The sequence below is a fragment of the Dendrobates tinctorius genome, unplaced genomic scaffold, assembly GCF_039654945.1.
Source record: "Dendrobates tinctorius isolate UK_male_01 unplaced genomic scaffold, ASM3965494v1 ptg000111l, whole genome shotgun sequence".
Classification (NCBI taxonomy): domain Eukaryota; kingdom Metazoa; phylum Chordata; class Amphibia; order Anura; family Dendrobatidae; genus Dendrobates; species Dendrobates tinctorius.
This window is the reverse complement of record NW_027361779.1, coordinates 16,351,363-16,370,000: the sequence shown is the minus strand read 5'-3', so window position 1 is coordinate 16,370,000 and position 18,638 is coordinate 16,351,363. Positions and strand designations below refer to the sequence as shown.

Genomic DNA, 18,638 nt, shown 5'->3' with positions numbered 1-18,638 from the left:
TTTTTGAATGGAAAATTAGCTCCAATCGTTATCGGACACCATGTCGCATTTGGAGAGCCCCTGTGCACCTATACATTGGAGCTCCCCCACAAGTGACCCCATTTTGGAAACTAGACCCCCTAAGGAACTTATCTAGACGTGTAGGGAGCACTTTGAACCCCCAAGTGCTTCACAAAAGTTTATAACACAGAGCAGTGAAAATAAAAAATAATTTTTTTTCCTCAAAAATGATTTTTAGCACACTATTTTTAATTTTCACAAGGCTAACAGGAGAAATTGGACCACAAATCTTGTTGTCCAGTTTGTCCTGAGTACGCTGGTACCCCATATGTGGGGGGGAACCACTGTTTGGGCACACGGCAGGGCTCAGAAGGGAAGGAGCGCCATTTGACTTTTTGAAATGCAAATTACTTCCAATCGTTAGCGGACACCATGTCGTGTTTGGAGAGCCCCTGTATGCCTAAACATTGGAGCTCCCCCACAAATGACCCCATTTTGGAAACTAGACCCCCTAAGGAACTTATCTAGATGTGTAGTGAGCACCTTGAACCCTCAAGTGCTTCACAAAAGTTTATGACGCAGAGCCGTGAAAATAAAAAAAAAATTTTTTCCCTCAAAAAATTATTTTTTAGTGCGCAATTTTTTATTTTCACAAGGGTACCAGGATAAATTAGACCCAAAATTTGTTGTCCAGTTTGTCCTGAGTACGCTGGTACCCCACATGTGGGGGGGAACCACTGTTTGGGCACACGTCGGGGCTCGAAAGGGAAGTAGTGACATTATGAAATGCTGACTTTGATGGAATGGTCTGCGGGTGTCATGTTACATTTGCAGAGCCCCTGATGTACCTAAACTGTGGAACCCCCCCACAAGTGACCCCATTTTGGAGACTAGACCCCCCAAGGAACTTACCTAGATGTGTGGTGAGCACCTTGAACCCCCAAGCGCTTCACAGAAGGTTATAACGCAGAGCCGTGAAAATAAAAAATATTTTTTTTTCCACAAAAAAAAAATGATTTTTAGCCAGCAATTTTTTTTCACAGGGGTAGCAGGATAAATTGGCCCCAAAAGTTGTTGTCCAGTTTGTCCTGAGTACGCTGATACCTCATATGTGGGTGGGGACCACTGTCTGGGTACACGTCGGGGCTCGGAAGGGAAGTAGTGACATTATGAAATGCTGACTTTGATGGAATGGTCTGCGGGCATCATGTTACATTTGCAGAACCCCTGATGTACCTAAACTGTGGAACCCCTCCACAAGTGACCCCATTTTGGAAACTAGACCCCCCCAAGGAACTTATCTAGATGTGTGGTGAGCACCTTGAACCCCCAAGTGCTTCACAGAAGTTTATAACGCAGAGACGTGAAAATAAAAAATATTTTTTTTTCCTCAAAAAAAATGATTTTTAGCCAGCAATTTTTTTTTTCACAAGGGTAGCAGGATAAATTGGACCCCAAAAGTTGTTGTACAGTTTGTCCTGAGTACGCTGGTGCCCCATATATGGGGGGGAACTATTGTTTGGGCACACGTAAGGGCTCGGAATGGAAGTAGTGGCGTTTTGAAATGCAGACTTTGATGGAATGGTCTGCGGTCGTCATTACGTTTGCAGAGCCCCTGATGTGCCTAAACAATAGAAACCCCCCACAAGTGACCCCATTTTGGAAACTAGACCTCCCAAGTAACTTATCTAGATGCCTGGTGAGCACTTTGGACCCCCAAGTGCTTCACAGAAGTTTGTAACGCAGAGACGTGAAAATTAAAAAAAAAATTTTTTCCACAAAAATATTTTTTTAGCCCCCAATTTTTTATTTTCCCAAGGGTACCAGGAGAAATTAGACCCCCAAAGTTGTTGTGCAATTTTTCCTGAGTACGCTGAAACCCCATATGATGGGGTAAACCACTGTTTGGGCACACGTCGGGGGCTTGGAAGGGAGGAAGCACCGTTTAACTTTTTGAACGCAAAATTGGCTGGAATCAATGGTTGCACCATGTCGCGTTTGGTGACCCCCTGATGTGCCTAAACAGTGGAAACCCCTCAATTCTAACTCCAGCCCTAACCCCAACACACCCCTAACCACAGCCCTAACCCCAACACATCCCTAACCCTAATTCCAACCCTAACCATAACCCTAACCCCAACAGACCCCGAAGCCTAATCCCAACCCTAACCATAACCCTAACCACAAGCCTAACCCTAATTCCAACCCTAACCCTAATTCCAACCCTAACCCTAATTCCAACCCTAACCCTAATTCCAACCCTAACCCTAATTCCAACCCTAACCCTAATTCCAACCCTAACCCTCTTTCCAACCCTAACCCTCTTTCCAACCCTAACCCTCTTTCCAACCCTAACCCTCTTTCCAACCCTAACCCTCTTTCCAACCCTAACCCTCTTTCCAACCCTAACCCTCTTTCCAACCCTAACCCTCTTTCCAACCCTAACCCTCTTTCCAACCCTAACCCTCTTTCCAACCCTAACCCTCTTTCCAACCCTAACCCTCTTTCCAACCCTAACCCTCTTTCCAACCCTAACCCTCTTTCCAACCCTAACCCTCTTTCCAACCCTAACCCTCTTTCCAACCCTAACCCTCTTTCCAACCCTAACCCTCTTTCCAACCCTAACCCTCTTTCCAACCCTAACCCTCTTTCCAACCCTAACCCTCTTTCCAACCCTAACCCTCTTTCCAACCCTAACCCTCTTTTCAACCCTAACCCTCTTTTCAACCCTAACCCTCTTTTCAACCCTAACCCTAACCCTCTTTTTAACCCTAACCCTAACCATCTTTTTAACCCTAACCCTAACCATCTTTTCAACCCTAACCCTAACCCTCTTTTCAACCCTAACCCTCTTTTCAACCCTAACCCTAATGGAAAAATAAAAATAAAAATATTTTCTTTATTTTATTAGTTCTGCCTACCTATGGGGGTGATAATCGGGGGGTTTATTTACTTTTTCTTTCATTTTGATCACTGTAAGAGTGATCAAAATGAAAGAATGGAATCTGCAGCCGGCAGATTCGGGCGGGCGCACTGCGCATGCGCCCGCCATTTTCAAAGATGGCGGCGCCCATCATCCGGACCCGAGGGACGGGAGGACTCAGGAGGTACCGGGGGGGGGTGAGGGGGGGATCGGAGGCTGGCGGGGAGCAGAGGGAATGGGAGGGGGGCAGATGATGACAGCGGCGGCAGATCGCCGCTGTCATTCAGTTGCGGGGGGGCGATCGCCGGTGGGGGGGGTGGAATCGGTGTCTCTAGCCATGTCCGATGCTACAGCAGCGTCGGACATGGCTGGATTGTAATATTTCATCAATTTTCATTGATGAAATATTACTATCGCTCTGATTGGCTGTTTCACTTTTAACAGCCAATCAGAGCGATCGTAGCCACGTGGGGGCGAAGCCACGCCCCCTGTGGTGAATTACAAAGCCCCCTGTATCTGCGGGTCGGGTGACCTTTCAGTGACCCCGGTCACCCGACCCGCAGGGGGGCTTTGAAGTCATGACGCCACATAGGCGTCACTGGTCAGATTTGAACCAGGTTTCATGACGCCTATGTGGCGTCATTGGTCGTGAAGGGGTTAAATATCACTTGCAATGTATCTCTGTAAAGTAAGATGCTTAATATACAAGCTTTGCTACTGTAACCTTTGAATTGTCATTTTTTTTTGTTTAAAGTAAAATGCTTTTTAAGGCTGTGTGCCCACGTTGCGTTTTAAAGCGTTTTCGCCGCTGCGGAAATGCTTAAAAAATGCTAACAAAACGCATCCCATGCAATCCTATGGGATTCCGCAGTTGCTGTGCCAATGCTGCAGATTTTTCCGCTGCGGAATCGCATAGCGGTAAAATCTGCAGCATGTCCATTAATTTTGCGGAATCACAGCAATTCCGCCGCCATAGGATTGCATTGAAAGGCTCACTTTACACATGTGGCTATTCCCACCATGAGTAAAGTGAGCACTTCGTGTGCGGATTGTACCCAGGGTCTGGAGGAGACTTATTCCCGTAAAAAATACAATTAAAATAAAAAATAGGGCTTTACTCACCCTCTTATGGCCCCCAGAGTCGTCAGCACAGCTGCTGGTAAGTTCCGTTCCCAGGCGTACTTTGCGAGAATGACCTCTGATGACGTTGCGGTCACTTGGCCCGGGATCGCCGCTGAGGAGGTTGGGGGCCACCAGGAGGTGAGTATATCCATATTTTTTAATTTTTTTAAATTATTTTTAACATTCTATCTTTTCCTATTGATGCCGCATAGGCAGCATCAGTAGTAAAAAGTTGGTCACACTTGTCAAGCACTATGCTTGACAAGTGTGACCAACCTGTCAATCACTTTTCCAAGCGATGCTTCAAATAGCTTGGAAAAGCGCTAGCAATTCTGCAAACTAAAAACGCTTGTGTTTTACTCGCGGCGGAGAGTTGCGGTAATGCTGCACACAATTCTGCAGCATTTCTGCAACGTGGGCACCTAGCCTAAATATTCTCCAATGACTGAAATCAGAAAAGGAAATGGTGAATGTGGATGAACTGATCGCATCAGTTCAAAAGCATGGTGGTCATGATGTTACACATGCAGAAATCTCTACAGGCTGCCACTAGGTGCCATCTTCAGACGGCATTAACCCTGTGGAGCAGAAATCTGCCTTATATTTTGTGTCATATATGAAATAGATTTCTGTTATTTGCAGATGAAACCCAAAACAATCTCGCCAAGCATTTGCTGAAGACTGCGTGTACAGATATTACAAATCTCATCTTCAATTTCCTGGCTGGCGATATAATGATGGCTGTGGAAGACTATTTGACAATTACCAGTGAGGTACAGTGTCTTAGATTTATTAAATATGCTCATATTTCTGCCAGTTACATCAAATATTTCTTTTTTTCATGTGGTGAACAAAACGCAAACCTAGTGAAGAAAACCATGACGTACGGTGACCAACCACAATCCACATTGTACATATCATCAGGCCCAAAAGCCCCATTTCTCGTTTGTGGGACACAGTAATCATGGTCTGTTGCCACCCAAAGGCTGACACTAGTAATATAACTAATTGAAAATCGACTCCTCCCCGGCAGACTGTATTTTGCCAGCTAGCAACAGGCGGCTCCGTTTTTCATAGTCTTAGTTGGAGGCAACTGAGGTCTGAGTCTCAGACCTATTTTAGTACTTTAGAGGCCATGTTAGGTGTTAACCGTTTCTCTTTCTGCTTTTTCAGATGGAGTGCTTTTAGGGTAACGGTGTAATTGTGAACTCTGTTTCACCCATGTAGTTGGAGTGTACATGCTGTATTGCTCAGTTTCTATCCTCTCCCACCTGTACAGCTAGACCATGTACCTTGACGCAGTCGGCCATCAGGTACAGGACGGTGATCTTTTAGCCTTGTGGTCTCCTGTCCACCATAGCGCACATGTTTGCATGGAGCAGAAGATGGAGTCTGGAATGCCCAACTTGTAGCCACAGGATCAAGTTTCTTCAAGACAGATTAGTGCATTGCACTGGCTGCCCAGCGGTCGTTGTTCAACGTGGTAGCATCTCATTTTGTGGCGTCTTGAGTCCTAGCAGGTACTCTGTTACCTCAGTTTTAGCCCTACGCACCTCCCAGTGGCTTATTCGGTGTCTGTCCCCTCCACCTCTCCCTCAAATCTTCGGGTGTTTGGCCTTGGGTCAGAGGAGGCATGAATGGGAGAGTTGGTCCTTTGCGTACCGTTAAGGTTGTCGTGGCTGTTGAGGTAGAGATGGTGGTAGTGTGTGGTCCTGTGTGGTGGTGTATGTGTTTGTCACATTAGTTGTTCAATCTCATAGCATGTGTATGCTAAAATCACGTGCAGTATGGGCGATATCAGGCTTGGGTGTAGCCGTGTGCTATTCACACTCTATATTTCTATTTACAATTAGTTATATGTTCTCACACCTATAGCCAATCAATGTATACGACTGGCTACGCCCGCTGGTTAATCTGTGATGCCAGTGGGTGTTTGGCTACCGGCCAATCAATACTTTGAGTGTGCACACATCCATGGTCAATCAGTGCAGTTGGCGGGTCTCTCCCGTTGGCCAACCAATGGATTCATCATGCGCCCGCCCTCGGTCAGTCAGACCAGGCAATTGACTTGCATGTCTGCGGGTTCCTCCCCTTCCTGTTAGGGGAGGCAGCGCCATTTTTCCTGGGTATTCATCCAGGTTGGTTCTTCCTCCATCTCTCCTCGGCTTGTTCCACACACCTGCACTGGCTGGCCTCTTGTCCATATGTGAAAAAAAAACTTGTAGCTGGGCACCCCCCCTAAACTCTTTTTTTTTTTTTTTTTTTTTTTCTCCTTCGCCTCATTGGGGGACACAGGACCATGGGTGTTATGCTGCTGCTACTAGGAGGACACTAAGCAAATACACCAAAAATTAACTCCTCCTCTGCAGTATACACCCTTTGCTGGCTCTATCCTGAACCAGTTCTTGCTTAGTGTCTGTAGGAGGCACTAGGGTCTGGCTTCAGACCCCAACTTTATTTTATTTTTTCCGCCACTTCTGCTAATCCCAAGGGTCTTCCAAAAGATCAAGGCAGAGGGTATCCCGGTGATTCTCGTTGCACTAGACTGGCCACGCCGAGGGGGGGCGTGGCCTAGCGCACGATGTGAGAGGACGTGCAGTGGAGCTCTCCTGCCACAATCTCCCTTATTAAGGATTCCTGAGGCGCCGCCGAACGCTGAAATCGCTCCAAGGAGTGTGCAGAGATCCTGGGAGTAGCAGTGAGTGGAGGACGGTCTGGTGGAGAGAAGTCCTGTACGAGGATGACGCGCAGGAGACAGAAGGAGCGGGCAGCGTCGGGAAATGCTCAGGCCCAAGATGGCGCCGAGGCTGCAGAGGAGGCGGCGAGGGCGAGCGCGGCATATCAAAGACGGATGGAGGTGATCGCTCGGCTGGAACGCTTTGCGAGGTCAGAGGAGGCTGCTAATGAGGGGTCAGCGGCTGAAGGTGAGAGACCTGACACAACGCAGATCCCTGGGAAACAGCAGGAAGGAGGGGGCCAGCCACAGAGTTGTGGGGAGGAACGGAGATCCCCTGTTGTGGCTGCACGTGCTGCCCAGCTTGAACAGCTGGACACATTAGATATAGCAGAGCCGACGCTCAAAGATATATTCTCTGTGGTAATTTACAACAAGTCTGCCCTTGCGACTTTGAACAGTCGTGTGGATGATTTAAAGGGAGAGATGGCTGCGATTAATGCTGCAGTGCGCAAAGTTGAACAGAGAATGGAGGTGGTGGAAGAACGGGTGGGAGGCGCTGAAGACCAGGTTAATGAACTGTTGAAAAGAGAAAAAAAGTATGTGCAGCGTATAGCTTAACTGGAATTTAAAACTGATGATCTGGAGAACCGCTCCCGTAGGAGCAACCTGAGGATTGTGGGGGTACCAGAAAAGGCGGAAGGAAATAACCCCACTGAGTACATTGAGTCATGGCTGAAAAATACTATAGGAGGGGATGGTCTCACTAAAATGTTCTCCGTTGAAAGAGCACATCGTGTGCCCACTAGACCCTTGCCCCCAGGATCAGCCCCAAGAGTCATCCTGGCCAAAGTTCTGAACTATCGGGACCGGGATACTCTGCTGCGGAAAGCCAGGTCCTGTGCGGAACTCACCATAGATGGCAATCGCATCTCCATCTACCCAGACTATTCTGCAGCAGTTCAAAAGCTCCGGATGACATTTGGAGAAGTTAAAAGACGACTAAGAGACATGGATGTGCGCTATTCAATGATCTACCCAGCTAAGCTGAGAGTTGTGGCTTTGGATCGAGTGCACTTTTTTCAAAATCCAGAGGAGGCGACACTCTGGCTTGACTCTAACATGAAGAATACCAGAGTGGGACAATCCCGTTGAAGCATACTCTGAGTGATGTTGAAACAGTGACTAACTGTGATTTAGTTTGAATTTGATATGATAATGGTCATCTCTGAGATGAAGTAATGCCACGTTGGTTTATGTGGATGTGTTAGGCGGCGCAACGCTTATTGTTGTTTGATAAATGTGGATGGGAGAGTAGTTGGAGTGCAGGAGGACCGAGATTTCAGGTGTAACGTGTCAAATGTTCGGTATTGCAACATATCATGGGGGGTAGAATTAAAATTCTAAGTTGGAACGTTAGGGGTCTCGCTAACGACTCAAAACGGGCCGCAATTCTACAATATCTGCTGAAGCTGAGGCCCTCAGTGATTTGCCTCCAAGAAACACATCTGGTAAAAGATAAAGTAGATATATTACAAACAAGGTGGGTGAGGAAGGCTTATCACTCAACGTACTCAGCCTATGCTAGGGGAGTGTTGGTGTTGATCCACACTTCTACTCCATATGAAGAAGTGGAGGTTATAATAGACAAGGATGGGCAGTACGTGTTTATTGTATGTAAGATATTGAATAGGTTATTATGCATTGTGTCTTTGTATATCCCTCCACCATTTTCTGGAAAAAAGATACAGGAAATTCTGAACTTATCCGGGAAATGGACTGGGGTCCCATTGCTTGTAATAGGTGATGTGAATAATATTGCAAATGATCATTGGGATAAGGGTAAACACGCGGGGAGCAGAGAGGGAGGGAATGTGACACCTTTTGGAAACTACATGAGGGAAATTGGTTGGATAGACTTGTGGAGAGTTCGGAATATGGAGAACTACACTTACTCGTGCTACTCGGCGACGTATGGATCCCTGTCTCGCATTGATGTGGCTTTGGGAAATGAGGGGATGGATAACTTGGTACAGGAAGTGGAAATTTTTGCCCAGAGTCCTATCGGATCATTGCCCACTGGTGATATCTCTACAATTGGGAGGATGGGGGAGGTTGACAGGTATGGGATGGAAAATTCATCCCTTTTGGTTACGGTTGCTGGATATGGGAAAGATAGGAGAGGAACTGGGAGAATTCTTTAGGATAAACGAAGGTAGTGCAGAGGGTCATGTAGTCTGGGATACTATGAAGGCATTTTTGAGAGGGATTTTATTCAGAGAAGTGTCTCGATATAAGACTAGGTCTCAAAATCTAGACAAAGCAGTGATGGAGGAATTAAGGGCGGCGGAGGAAGCATTGGGTGCGCAGTGTACTAAAGCTACGCAGACCCGCATGAGAGTGGCCCAGTCGGAAGTTAATAAACTTCACATCCGTAAGGCGGAGAGGCGGCGGGCATTTCAGAACGAGGCATTCTATGCGGAGGGTGAAAAAGTGGGACACCTGCTCTCAGTGATAGCTTCGGCACAACGGGAATCCTCACATGTATATGCAATTAAAACTAAGGAAGGTCATGTGGTTACACAGGGGGATCAAATTTTGGATGTATTTAAACAATTTTACAGTGAGCTATACTCCTCAAAGATACATAAAGGTCAACAGGAGATGGACAGGTATCTGAGGGCGATTAAGCTCCCTAGATTAGGGGAGGAGGACAGAGAATGGATGGATAGGCCGCTTGCAGCGGAGGAGTTGAGGGTGGCACTGGCGGACATGGCGGGAAATAAGGCCCCGGGGGCGGATGGCATTCCGGCAGAGGTGTATAAAATTTTTAATGAAGAAGTAATAACTAAATTAGAGAAGGTATTTAATGAGTCGTTGGAGAGGGGAATATTGCCTGCATCTATGAGAGAGGCCATTGTGGTGGTCATTCCTAAAGCTGATAAGGACCCATTGAATCCGGAGTCTTACAGACCAATTTCACTCCTTACGGCAGATGTAAAGATTCTGGCGAAGGTCTTGGCCAACAGACTGACCCACGTGATTGATAAAGTAATCCACCCAGATCAATCGGGATTTATGCCCAATAAATCTACAGCAATCAATTTAAGGAGGCTATATTTAAATATGCAAATTCCAGCCGAAAATGCTGGAAAGAGAGTAGTAGTATCTTTGGATGCCCATAAGGCCTTTGATTGTGTAGAATGGAAGTACTTGTGGTCGGTTTTGAAGGGCCTTGGGTTTGGGCCCAAGTTTATATCGTGGGTGGGGTTGCTATACTCCTCTCCAAAGGCAAAAATTAGAGTGAATAATGAATTATCTGATAGTTTCTCATTACATAGGGGTACGAGGCAGGGATGCCCGTTGTCTCCGCTGCTGTTTGCCCTCGCCGTGGAGCCTCTGGCCACTAAAATAAGGGATGCACAAGTGATAAAAGGATTTGTTTATGGAGTGAAGGAGGAGAGGGTGTCTTTGTATGCCGACGATATTTTGTTATTTTTGGAGGACTAAGGGGAGAATTTGGATAACGCGGTGGCATTAATTGAGGAATTCGGGGAATTTTCCGGACTCAAAATCAATTGGGACAAATCGTGCATAATGCCCATTGATGAGGTAGATGGATATGGGGGAGGTGGAAAGGTCAGCAAATTTGAAGGTGGTTTCGGGATTTAAATATTTGGGGATACAAATCGCCCTTCCGTTGACTAGGTTTGAAGAACTTAATCTAAGCCCTTTGCTACAAAAAATTTGTTCCAAAATATCAGCGTGGAATAAATTACATCTTTCGGTAATTGGAAGGGTGAACCTTTTAAAAATGATAGTGATGCTACAGCTTTTATATGTACTGCATAATTCTCCAATTTGGATTTCGCAGAGTAGGTTCCACAAAATTAAATCGCTGTTTGGTGAACTAATATGGGGAGGGAAAAGCCCACGGTTTAAACAAGAGACTTTGCAGAGGCCGAAGGAGGTTTGGCGCTTCCCAACCCCTGGGTCTATTTTTTATCAGCACAATGCCAGCATATTGGAGGATGGGGGGTGGAGACAGGACGGGGACAGTCGCCTAGTAGTTTGAGATATTTGTTTGGAAAATGGCATCTGGGAGAGAGTTTGGAAGGGGGACAGTTTTTAAAATTAGGCTCTCGGTTTCCTACTGTTCTCCTAATTCATAAGGTATGGGAAAAAGTTAAACAGATAAGGGGTGTCACGGGCTTTACCAAATACTCTCCTGTATGGGATAATATAAATTTGAAAGAATTCGAGCAAATGGAAGGATTTGGGCCCTGGAGAGAGGCAGGAATCAGTAGGTTGGGACAGCTTATGGGTCAGGGGAGACTTAAGTCATTTGTGGAGCTGCAGACAGAATTCCAGTTACCGCATTCAAATTTGTTTCATTATAAAAGAATTCAGCATGCGTATCGGGCGCAATGTCGGAGGAAACTTATTGAGATCCAGTTTGATGTCACGCTGGCCTCCATTTTGGAGAACAGCGTAACAAAGGGGGCAATCTCAGAAGTGTATAGAGATTTATTATTCACTTTTCTAGTCAAACATCCCATCAAGTCTAGAGTAAAATGGGAAGCTGAATTGGGAGAGATAAATGACGATAGATGGGAATCTATTTTAGAATATGTGCCTAAGATCTCTATGAGCGAACCTGGGAGGATGTCTCAGCTATACGTAATTCATAGAGCTTACAGAACTCCCGACAGACTGTTCAAGATGGGTTTGAGGTCCGATTCCGAGTGTCCACGATGTTCGCAGGAACGGGCAGACATGCTGCACATGCTGTGGAACTGCCCTAGATTGTCTACCTTCTGGACAGTTGTATTGAATCGGATTGAATTGATATATAGGTGTGTAATCCCCAGAGACCCTTTGGTCTGTATATTAGGTTATGTGGAAGAATTAGTAGCGGTATCCATGGTCAAACTGGCGATTGCTAGACTGTTGTTATTGCAAGGAAGTTGATCGCTCGGTTCTGGATCAGAGAAGAGCCTCCGACTAGACGAGACTTTCTTACGCAGGTGGAGCATATAATCTCATTGGAAAAAAGTATTTATACTAAGAGAAATAAACTTGATGTATTTCATAAGATATGGCAGCCATGGGTAGAATGGAGTTAGATTTGTGGGGTGGATGAATTAGGATATAGATGATGTGCATAATAAACAATTATATATGGATGTGGGAAAGAGTACCGGAATAGTAATGAGGAAGACACTGAAAGGGTCTCGGAGGGGGGGATGGGGGGGGTTTGTTCATATAAAAAATATGATTATATGTGAACAACTGCTTGACTTCATATATGTTATAATTGCTATTATTTAATAAAAATGTATCTGATTAAAAAAAAGACTGGCTACGCCGAGCGTGGTACGTGGAACTGGTGCAACTAGTCGCCGACATTCCCTGGCAGTTACTGGACCGCTCAGACCTTCTCTCTCAGGGGCCCTTTTACCGCCAAAACTCAAGAGTGCTGAGTTTAACGACCTGGCCATTGAATCCTGGATCCTAGCCCAGGCCGGTTTCTCGCAACAAGTAGCGTTCACCATGATCAATGCCCGGAAACCTACTTCTATGTGCATTTACCATCGTGTTTGGAAGGTCTTTTTCTCTTGGTGTAAAACCCGTGGATGTTCCCCACTTGTGTTTTCTATCCCTTCCATTCTGGAATTTCTTCAAGCAGGATTAGGCTCAGGCCTGGCTCTGGCTTCTCTCAAATGCCAAATTTCAGCACTATCTGTCCTGTTCCAGGGAAGGATAGCGTCCAAATCGCAGGTCAAGACCTTCATACAGGGAGTGTCGCACCTTGTCCCTCCCTACAAGATGCCTCTGGAACCTTGGAACCTTAATTTGGTCCTAGGTGCCTTGCAAGAGGCCCCCTTCGAACCCCTGCGGGACGCATCACTCACTCTTCTTTCTTGGAAAGTTTCCTTTCTTGTGGCAGTAACCTCCATCAAGCGGGTCTCGGAACTGGCAGCTCTGTCTTGCAAACCTCCTTTTCTGGTTCTCCACCAGGACAAGGTGGTGTTAAGAACATCCACGTCTTTCTGCCTAAAGTCATTTCTTCTTTTCATCTGAATGAGGACATAGTTTTGCCCTCGTTCTGCCTAGCTCCGGTCCATCGTACTGAGAAAGCTCTCCACACTTTGGATTTGGTGAAGGCACTCAGGAAATACATTTTCAGAACAGCGTCTTTCTGTAAATCACACTCCCTGTTTGTGCTTCCGGAGGGACACAGAAAGGGCCTAACTGCTTCTAAAGCTACAATAGCCAGATGGATCTGCTCTGCGATCCAAGAGACTTCCCGTGTCAGAGGTCAGCCTTTCCCGGCGGGGATCAAGACAGACTCCACTCGGTCAGTGGGGGCCTCCTTGGCTATTCGGCACCAAGCGTTGGCACAGCAAGTGTGCAAGGCTGCGACTTGGTCCAGCCTTCACACGTTTACTAAGCATTACAGCATTAATTCTCAAGCCTCTTCAGATGCGGCCCTTGGCAGACAGATTCTGCAATCGGCGGTATCGCTTCTGTAGGCCAGATTAATCGGTTGGTGCATAAGTTTTCAGCTGTTGTGTGGTTTCCGACCCAGGGACTACTTTAGGACATCCCATGGTCCTGTGTCCCACAATGAGGCGAAGGAGAAAAAGGGATTTTTGTGTGTACTCACCGTAAAATCCTTTTCTCCGAGCCATTCATTGCTCTCCCTATATTGTGGGCATAACGCTACTCAGACAACACAGTTTGTGGGTAAAACAGTGTGGCAATGCTTTATTGAACCACAAAACAAGCAGATAACACGTAGAACAGTCCCAGCAAAATACCCCAAGATGATGCACATTATAGAGTCTCACCCTCCTACTGATTCGCCGGGATAATGGCAGCTGTTTCTTCAGAGCTCCCAGGGTCAACTACCCCACCTGTGGCACGAACACAGAGGAGGTAACAACAAGAGTAGAAAGATGACAGTCCATTCAGGTACAAGGCCAGTTGACCCAGGGGTCACAACCTGGCTTCTCCAAACATCTCCATGGAGCCAGGCGACCATCGGCTCCCAATCCTGGCTTTCTCCAAATGGATCCATGGTTCAGTGATGGTCAATGGAGCAGATCTGTATTCTTCCAACCAGGGCCGAGTTCTACTAGGTTGTTTCCTGCAGAATGATAGATCCGTGTCCCTCGTGATGGAGCCATGATGTATTGGCAGCAGTCCTGTAGGGTCCCCTGGATATTTGGATGTCTTGACAGAATCTCTGGCTGTCTCTCTCTCTCTCTCTCTCTCTCTCTCTTTCTCTATATACAGAGGCATGTAACCTATTTTTAAACTTAACAAGTGTCCTTCATTCAGTATTTACATAAAGGGTAAGAATGGAGATGAGATCTATGTGCATAGTTTTTCCTCCTCTGTTTTCAAAGTCAACAAACTATCTGGCCTACATAATGCATAATTAACATATCAGTAAACATCACTAGTTATCAAGGATAAGAGCACACTGTTATATCAAATATCAGCATACAAGTTAATATTCCAGGGTTACACCAGCAAATGTCTGGTTCCTTGACCAACCAGAAAGAAACACATACATTCAAAAGTCAACTTATAGGTAACAGTATATTCTTCTTGGCTTGTTAAAAACAGTCGACTGGTTAATTAAGTTACAATGCTATGTCTTCACTTGTATCTCCTGCAAGGCCGGGTTTCCCTCAGACAAAGCCTTAGCATATCATATTGCTGGTACCTCCTTTCTCGTTCCAATTGATGCTCAGTGGACACCTGCTGTGAGGGTATGAGGAGGTGCCTTTCACCCTGCATGTGTCCTGTCTTTAGCTCTTTTGTATAATACACCTTGGTGGGGACTGTTACTATCTTTAGTACTATGGCCAAAGCCCAGTGTCACATCTACCAGTGGGACAGCACCACCACAGCCTAGGGCGGAGTCTGTCCAAACAGCCTTGGATTGGGTTCACCAGACTGCCCTTTGTACCCTTTAGTAAGTGCAGGTTTTTCAGAGGTTCAATCCGAAGCCATCTTCACTTCTGGCACCGCCTGTACCATGTCGTTACTTGCGGACTCTTTTCCTAAATAGGCTGTAGCCTCGTCTAAGCAGGGGCCAAGTTTGCCAGGGGATCATTGTCCTGGTTTGCTGTTGTAGGGCAGCTAACGGCTTCCTCCCGGTTCTGGTAAGCTGACAATTTTAATGAGTATGTCAGACCTACCAACTAAGATGCTGCTCGGTCTACTGTCCTGAAGGAAAGGCCCTCCAGCTGAGATCTGCCATTTGGACAAATACTGCAGGTAACTCTGCAATCCAGAGGTTATTCTGACCACCTTATAGAGTGAATCGGACCTACCAGCTGAGGCCTTACAGCCAGACGAATTCTGCAGAGGACTCTTCAAATCCAGAGGTCATTCAGACTGCATTTCTGAGGGAGTCAAACACCCCAGATGAGACCTCACAGCCTTGCAGTTTCCACAGGTGAACCTACAACTTGCACACTAGGTGGAGCACATTCCACAGCAGGTAAGGGGGGCGTGTCGAAGAGATGCTTTATATAGCAGTCTACCTCTTTCCTCAGCGAGTCAACCCTGCTAGAGGTTCGCGGTTGGTCAGACCTACAAGCAGATGGCGCTCAGAGGTGTGTACTGTCCAGGTGAGTAACAGTATCCTGTCTAGCTATGCTGTGCTCTTAATTAAGGGGAGTTTTGGTTACCATGCCAGCTGTCAGAATGCTTCACTAGTGTTGGACCATTAGTTCTGCTTTGACTCTGTCAGGTCACTCCGGTTACTCTATATGCTCTCTCCCAGAGGGGTCGGATTATCAGGCAGAGCTGGCAAGCAAACTTGACAAGTGCTCAGAGTGAGTCTGACCTTTTAACAGTGTCTTCTCTCATTTGTAGGTCTTATCGCACAAATGAACTACATGGCACAAAGGCAAACTAGGAAGTGCTCTTTCAACTAAATGTGATTCCTCACAGGAGATATCATAATAGATCACTCATTACTTTGATCTCTTCCCTTGAGATGTCACACCATCGGACTCCTTGGTTGAAGGTAGCATGTAATCAGTCCTTAGTGGACCCTGACCACTTCCCAAGGCAAATGCATCTTCAGAAAGGAAATCAGTCAGGCTAACTGAGACCTTCACTTTGGCGTGTTGCACAGTCATTAGTCTGACTATTTTTTTCTGAGCAGGCCATCAACACAAGCGAGGCCTATGGCTGATCATGCAGGTAATCCAGTTGGCACCCAGACCAATATGCAAGATGAGTCACCGTTTAGTGGGGACCGCTTGGTAGGTCAGTTGGCACACATGGACCAGGGCGTACCTTGGCTTCGTCCTAGGCGAGTCTGTCCAGCTAATTCAGACCCTTCGGTAGGGTGTATTTTGGGCAGAAAACTGATTAGCAAAGCCACTAAAGAAGACTCAAGGTCTCCAAAAATTCAGTGTAAACAGCAGACAAAAAGACAGCAACACTTACCTGCCCAGATCTTGGAACAAATGCACTACAGGGTGCAGCCAGCCCATAAAGCAAGATGTTAGCAACACAGGTGCTAAATACCAGATAAAACAGCTATTTTCCACCTACCCATTCCTGGAGGGGGTGACTGCCCATTATACAATTGCACTATAAAGGCCCGCATAGGACGTTGTTTACACAAGGGTGCCGCATAGTGTCTGGTTCACAGCCTATTAGTCACGCCCTTACTTTTTGATTAGGCGGGCTGGCCAGCACACTCTCAATGCATCACAGTGTGAACACCCATCATGAGAGACTTAAGGCCCCATCACACACAGCGAGATCGCTGATTTTGTGACGCAACATCGCTGTGTGTGACATGCATCAGTATCCTTCCCCCCCCCCCCCCCCCGCCAGGTATCGCTGATCGTGCAGGAGTGTCCTGGGCCATTTTTTGATCGTTGGTCTCCCGCTGGCCAGCGCGCATCGCATTTGGCAGCGGGAGACCAACGATCAGCGAGCTCCCAGCGCTGTAAGCAGATGCTGGGAGCTGGTATCCAAGGTAAATATCGGGTAACTAATCGCGCGCGTCCCTTAGTTACCCGCTGTGTACCTTGAATACCTGCGTGCTCGCGCTGGGAGATGGTATCCAAGGTACACAGCGGGTAACTAAATGACGTGCGCGCTTAGTTACCCGATATTTACCTTGGATACCAGCGTCCTCGCTGGCCCTGATCGCTGGTGAGTCTGCCTGTTGGACAGCTCACCAGCGATCGTGTAGCGAGGCACCAGTGATCCTGACAAGGTCGTATCGTCGGGATCGCTGGTGCGTCGTTTAGTGTGACTGCACCCTAATACTAATTTCAACTAATACCTTACTATTTTTGACAACAGATCTTTGGTCCTGTCCTAGGTGATTCTAACCTATCGACAAAGACCTTTCGAGTTGGTGCAGTTGCAGAACTTCTGTGCACTTCTTTAACTTTGAGCCAGTATTTTTGTCTCCGGAAGAGACTGCTCAACTTACTGCATCCCTTAAAGGGGTTATCTGGCCTAAAATGAAAAGTAGTTGGTTTCATCATTTATTCTGTCTGTCTCCACCTCTTCCCTATTCCTTTTCACCTAGTCTCGAGGTATGGGTTGCAGAGTCTAACAGTGCTCCCATCTTTTCACTTTTTATGGGAGCACTAGCCAAGTCCGTGTCATTTGGGGCTAAGGCAGGTCGTTCAAATGATTGACTTCTGATACGATGACTGGACCTCCAGGGTGTATGGAGATCTTATCCCTCTAAGGGTCTCCTAAGTAGCCTACTGCTTACAATTCATCTTTCCCCGGAAGGTGATGGGTCAGGGCAGACATCTAGGCTTTTCCACATTCAAGAGGAATTTTGGTCTTTCCTTATTACGGCAGGATTCTCCTTTCCCATCTTGGACTGAGTATTATCCAGACAGACCTTTCCCAGGCTTGTTCTCTTCTACCCAATTTATTTTTTGTCATTTAGTTTACATGCAAGACTGTCGGGTCCCCAATTCGGAAGACTGTCTTTTCAGTTTAGGGTTGTCTGACTGGATTTAAGGAACAAAGGCGCTTAAAGGTCGCTTTAATTTAGCACCTGTTTCATAGGTGAGAGTGCATGGGCAGTGCTCATAGAGCAATATCCTTCTTTTTACTACTTGCTGGTCTAGATGGCTTTTGGGAGTCAAACTTCAAAGCTCCTGCCTTGGCAATCCTGGTCCAGCAGAATTTATCTTATAGGCCAGAGGTCAGAGCTGCCTGCCCAGGCAGGGAAAACTCACAGCCACTATATTATTCCCTGGGAGCCTGAAGGGGTCCAGTCGTTCTTTGGTCCTTACCCTTTTGTGCTGATCAGAGAGATCTTTCCAGTTGATTTTTTTTGTGATTTTTCTCTCTTCTTTTTCAGGACAGAGTATTCAGGTGTTTAGCTCCCTCCTTTCGCCTAAGTGGAACTCTCCGCATTTTTATTTTAATGGGAAGAATACTCTCCCTTCATTAGGTGCGTCGCCTCCTTGAGAGGTTTTCACATAGGTTTATGTAGCCATAAGCAGTGCAACTCTGCCTGTCTCTCAAAGCTCCTATCGGTTGCCCTGGGATCATCCCTGTACGCTCCGGCAGAGCTCCGACCGCCTCTAGGCTATCTGCTCCCTGGATTAGATGAGACATTAGCGAGACTTATAGGGCAGGTGCCAGTGCTCCCCCCTTTCATGGTATGTGTGCACTATGCATTTACTGCAAGAGATTTCCTGGTAATTCTGTGAAGCAGCCACTTTCTCATTGTATTCCTTTTCCACGTTTTACAGGGTTCACACCTTTGGTTTGGCAGATGCAAATCTGAGGAGGAAGATACTGCAGGCAGCAATTGCTCAGATAAAGGCTTGAGAAAAGGTGGAAAATGTTCTTTGGTAACTGTATGATGTTTAAAGGGGACCTGGTATGGGGTTA

At 46.6% G+C, this 18,638-nt stretch overlaps 1 protein-coding gene across 2 annotated transcripts in view; it reads left to right on the top strand.

The window, feature by feature from the left end:
* Positions 1 to 18,638, top strand: part of UFL1 (UFM1 specific ligase 1) — a 101,978-nt gene that overhangs the window by 77,070 nt on the left and 6,270 nt on the right. For both annotated transcript variants that reach the window (XM_073589538.1, XM_073589537.1), the window contains exon 15: positions 4,688 to 4,818. In XM_073589538.1, the coding sequence (XP_073445639.1) occupies positions 4,688 to 4,818 (131 nt within the window). The remainder of the gene's footprint in view (positions 1 to 4,687; positions 4,819 to 18,638) is intronic.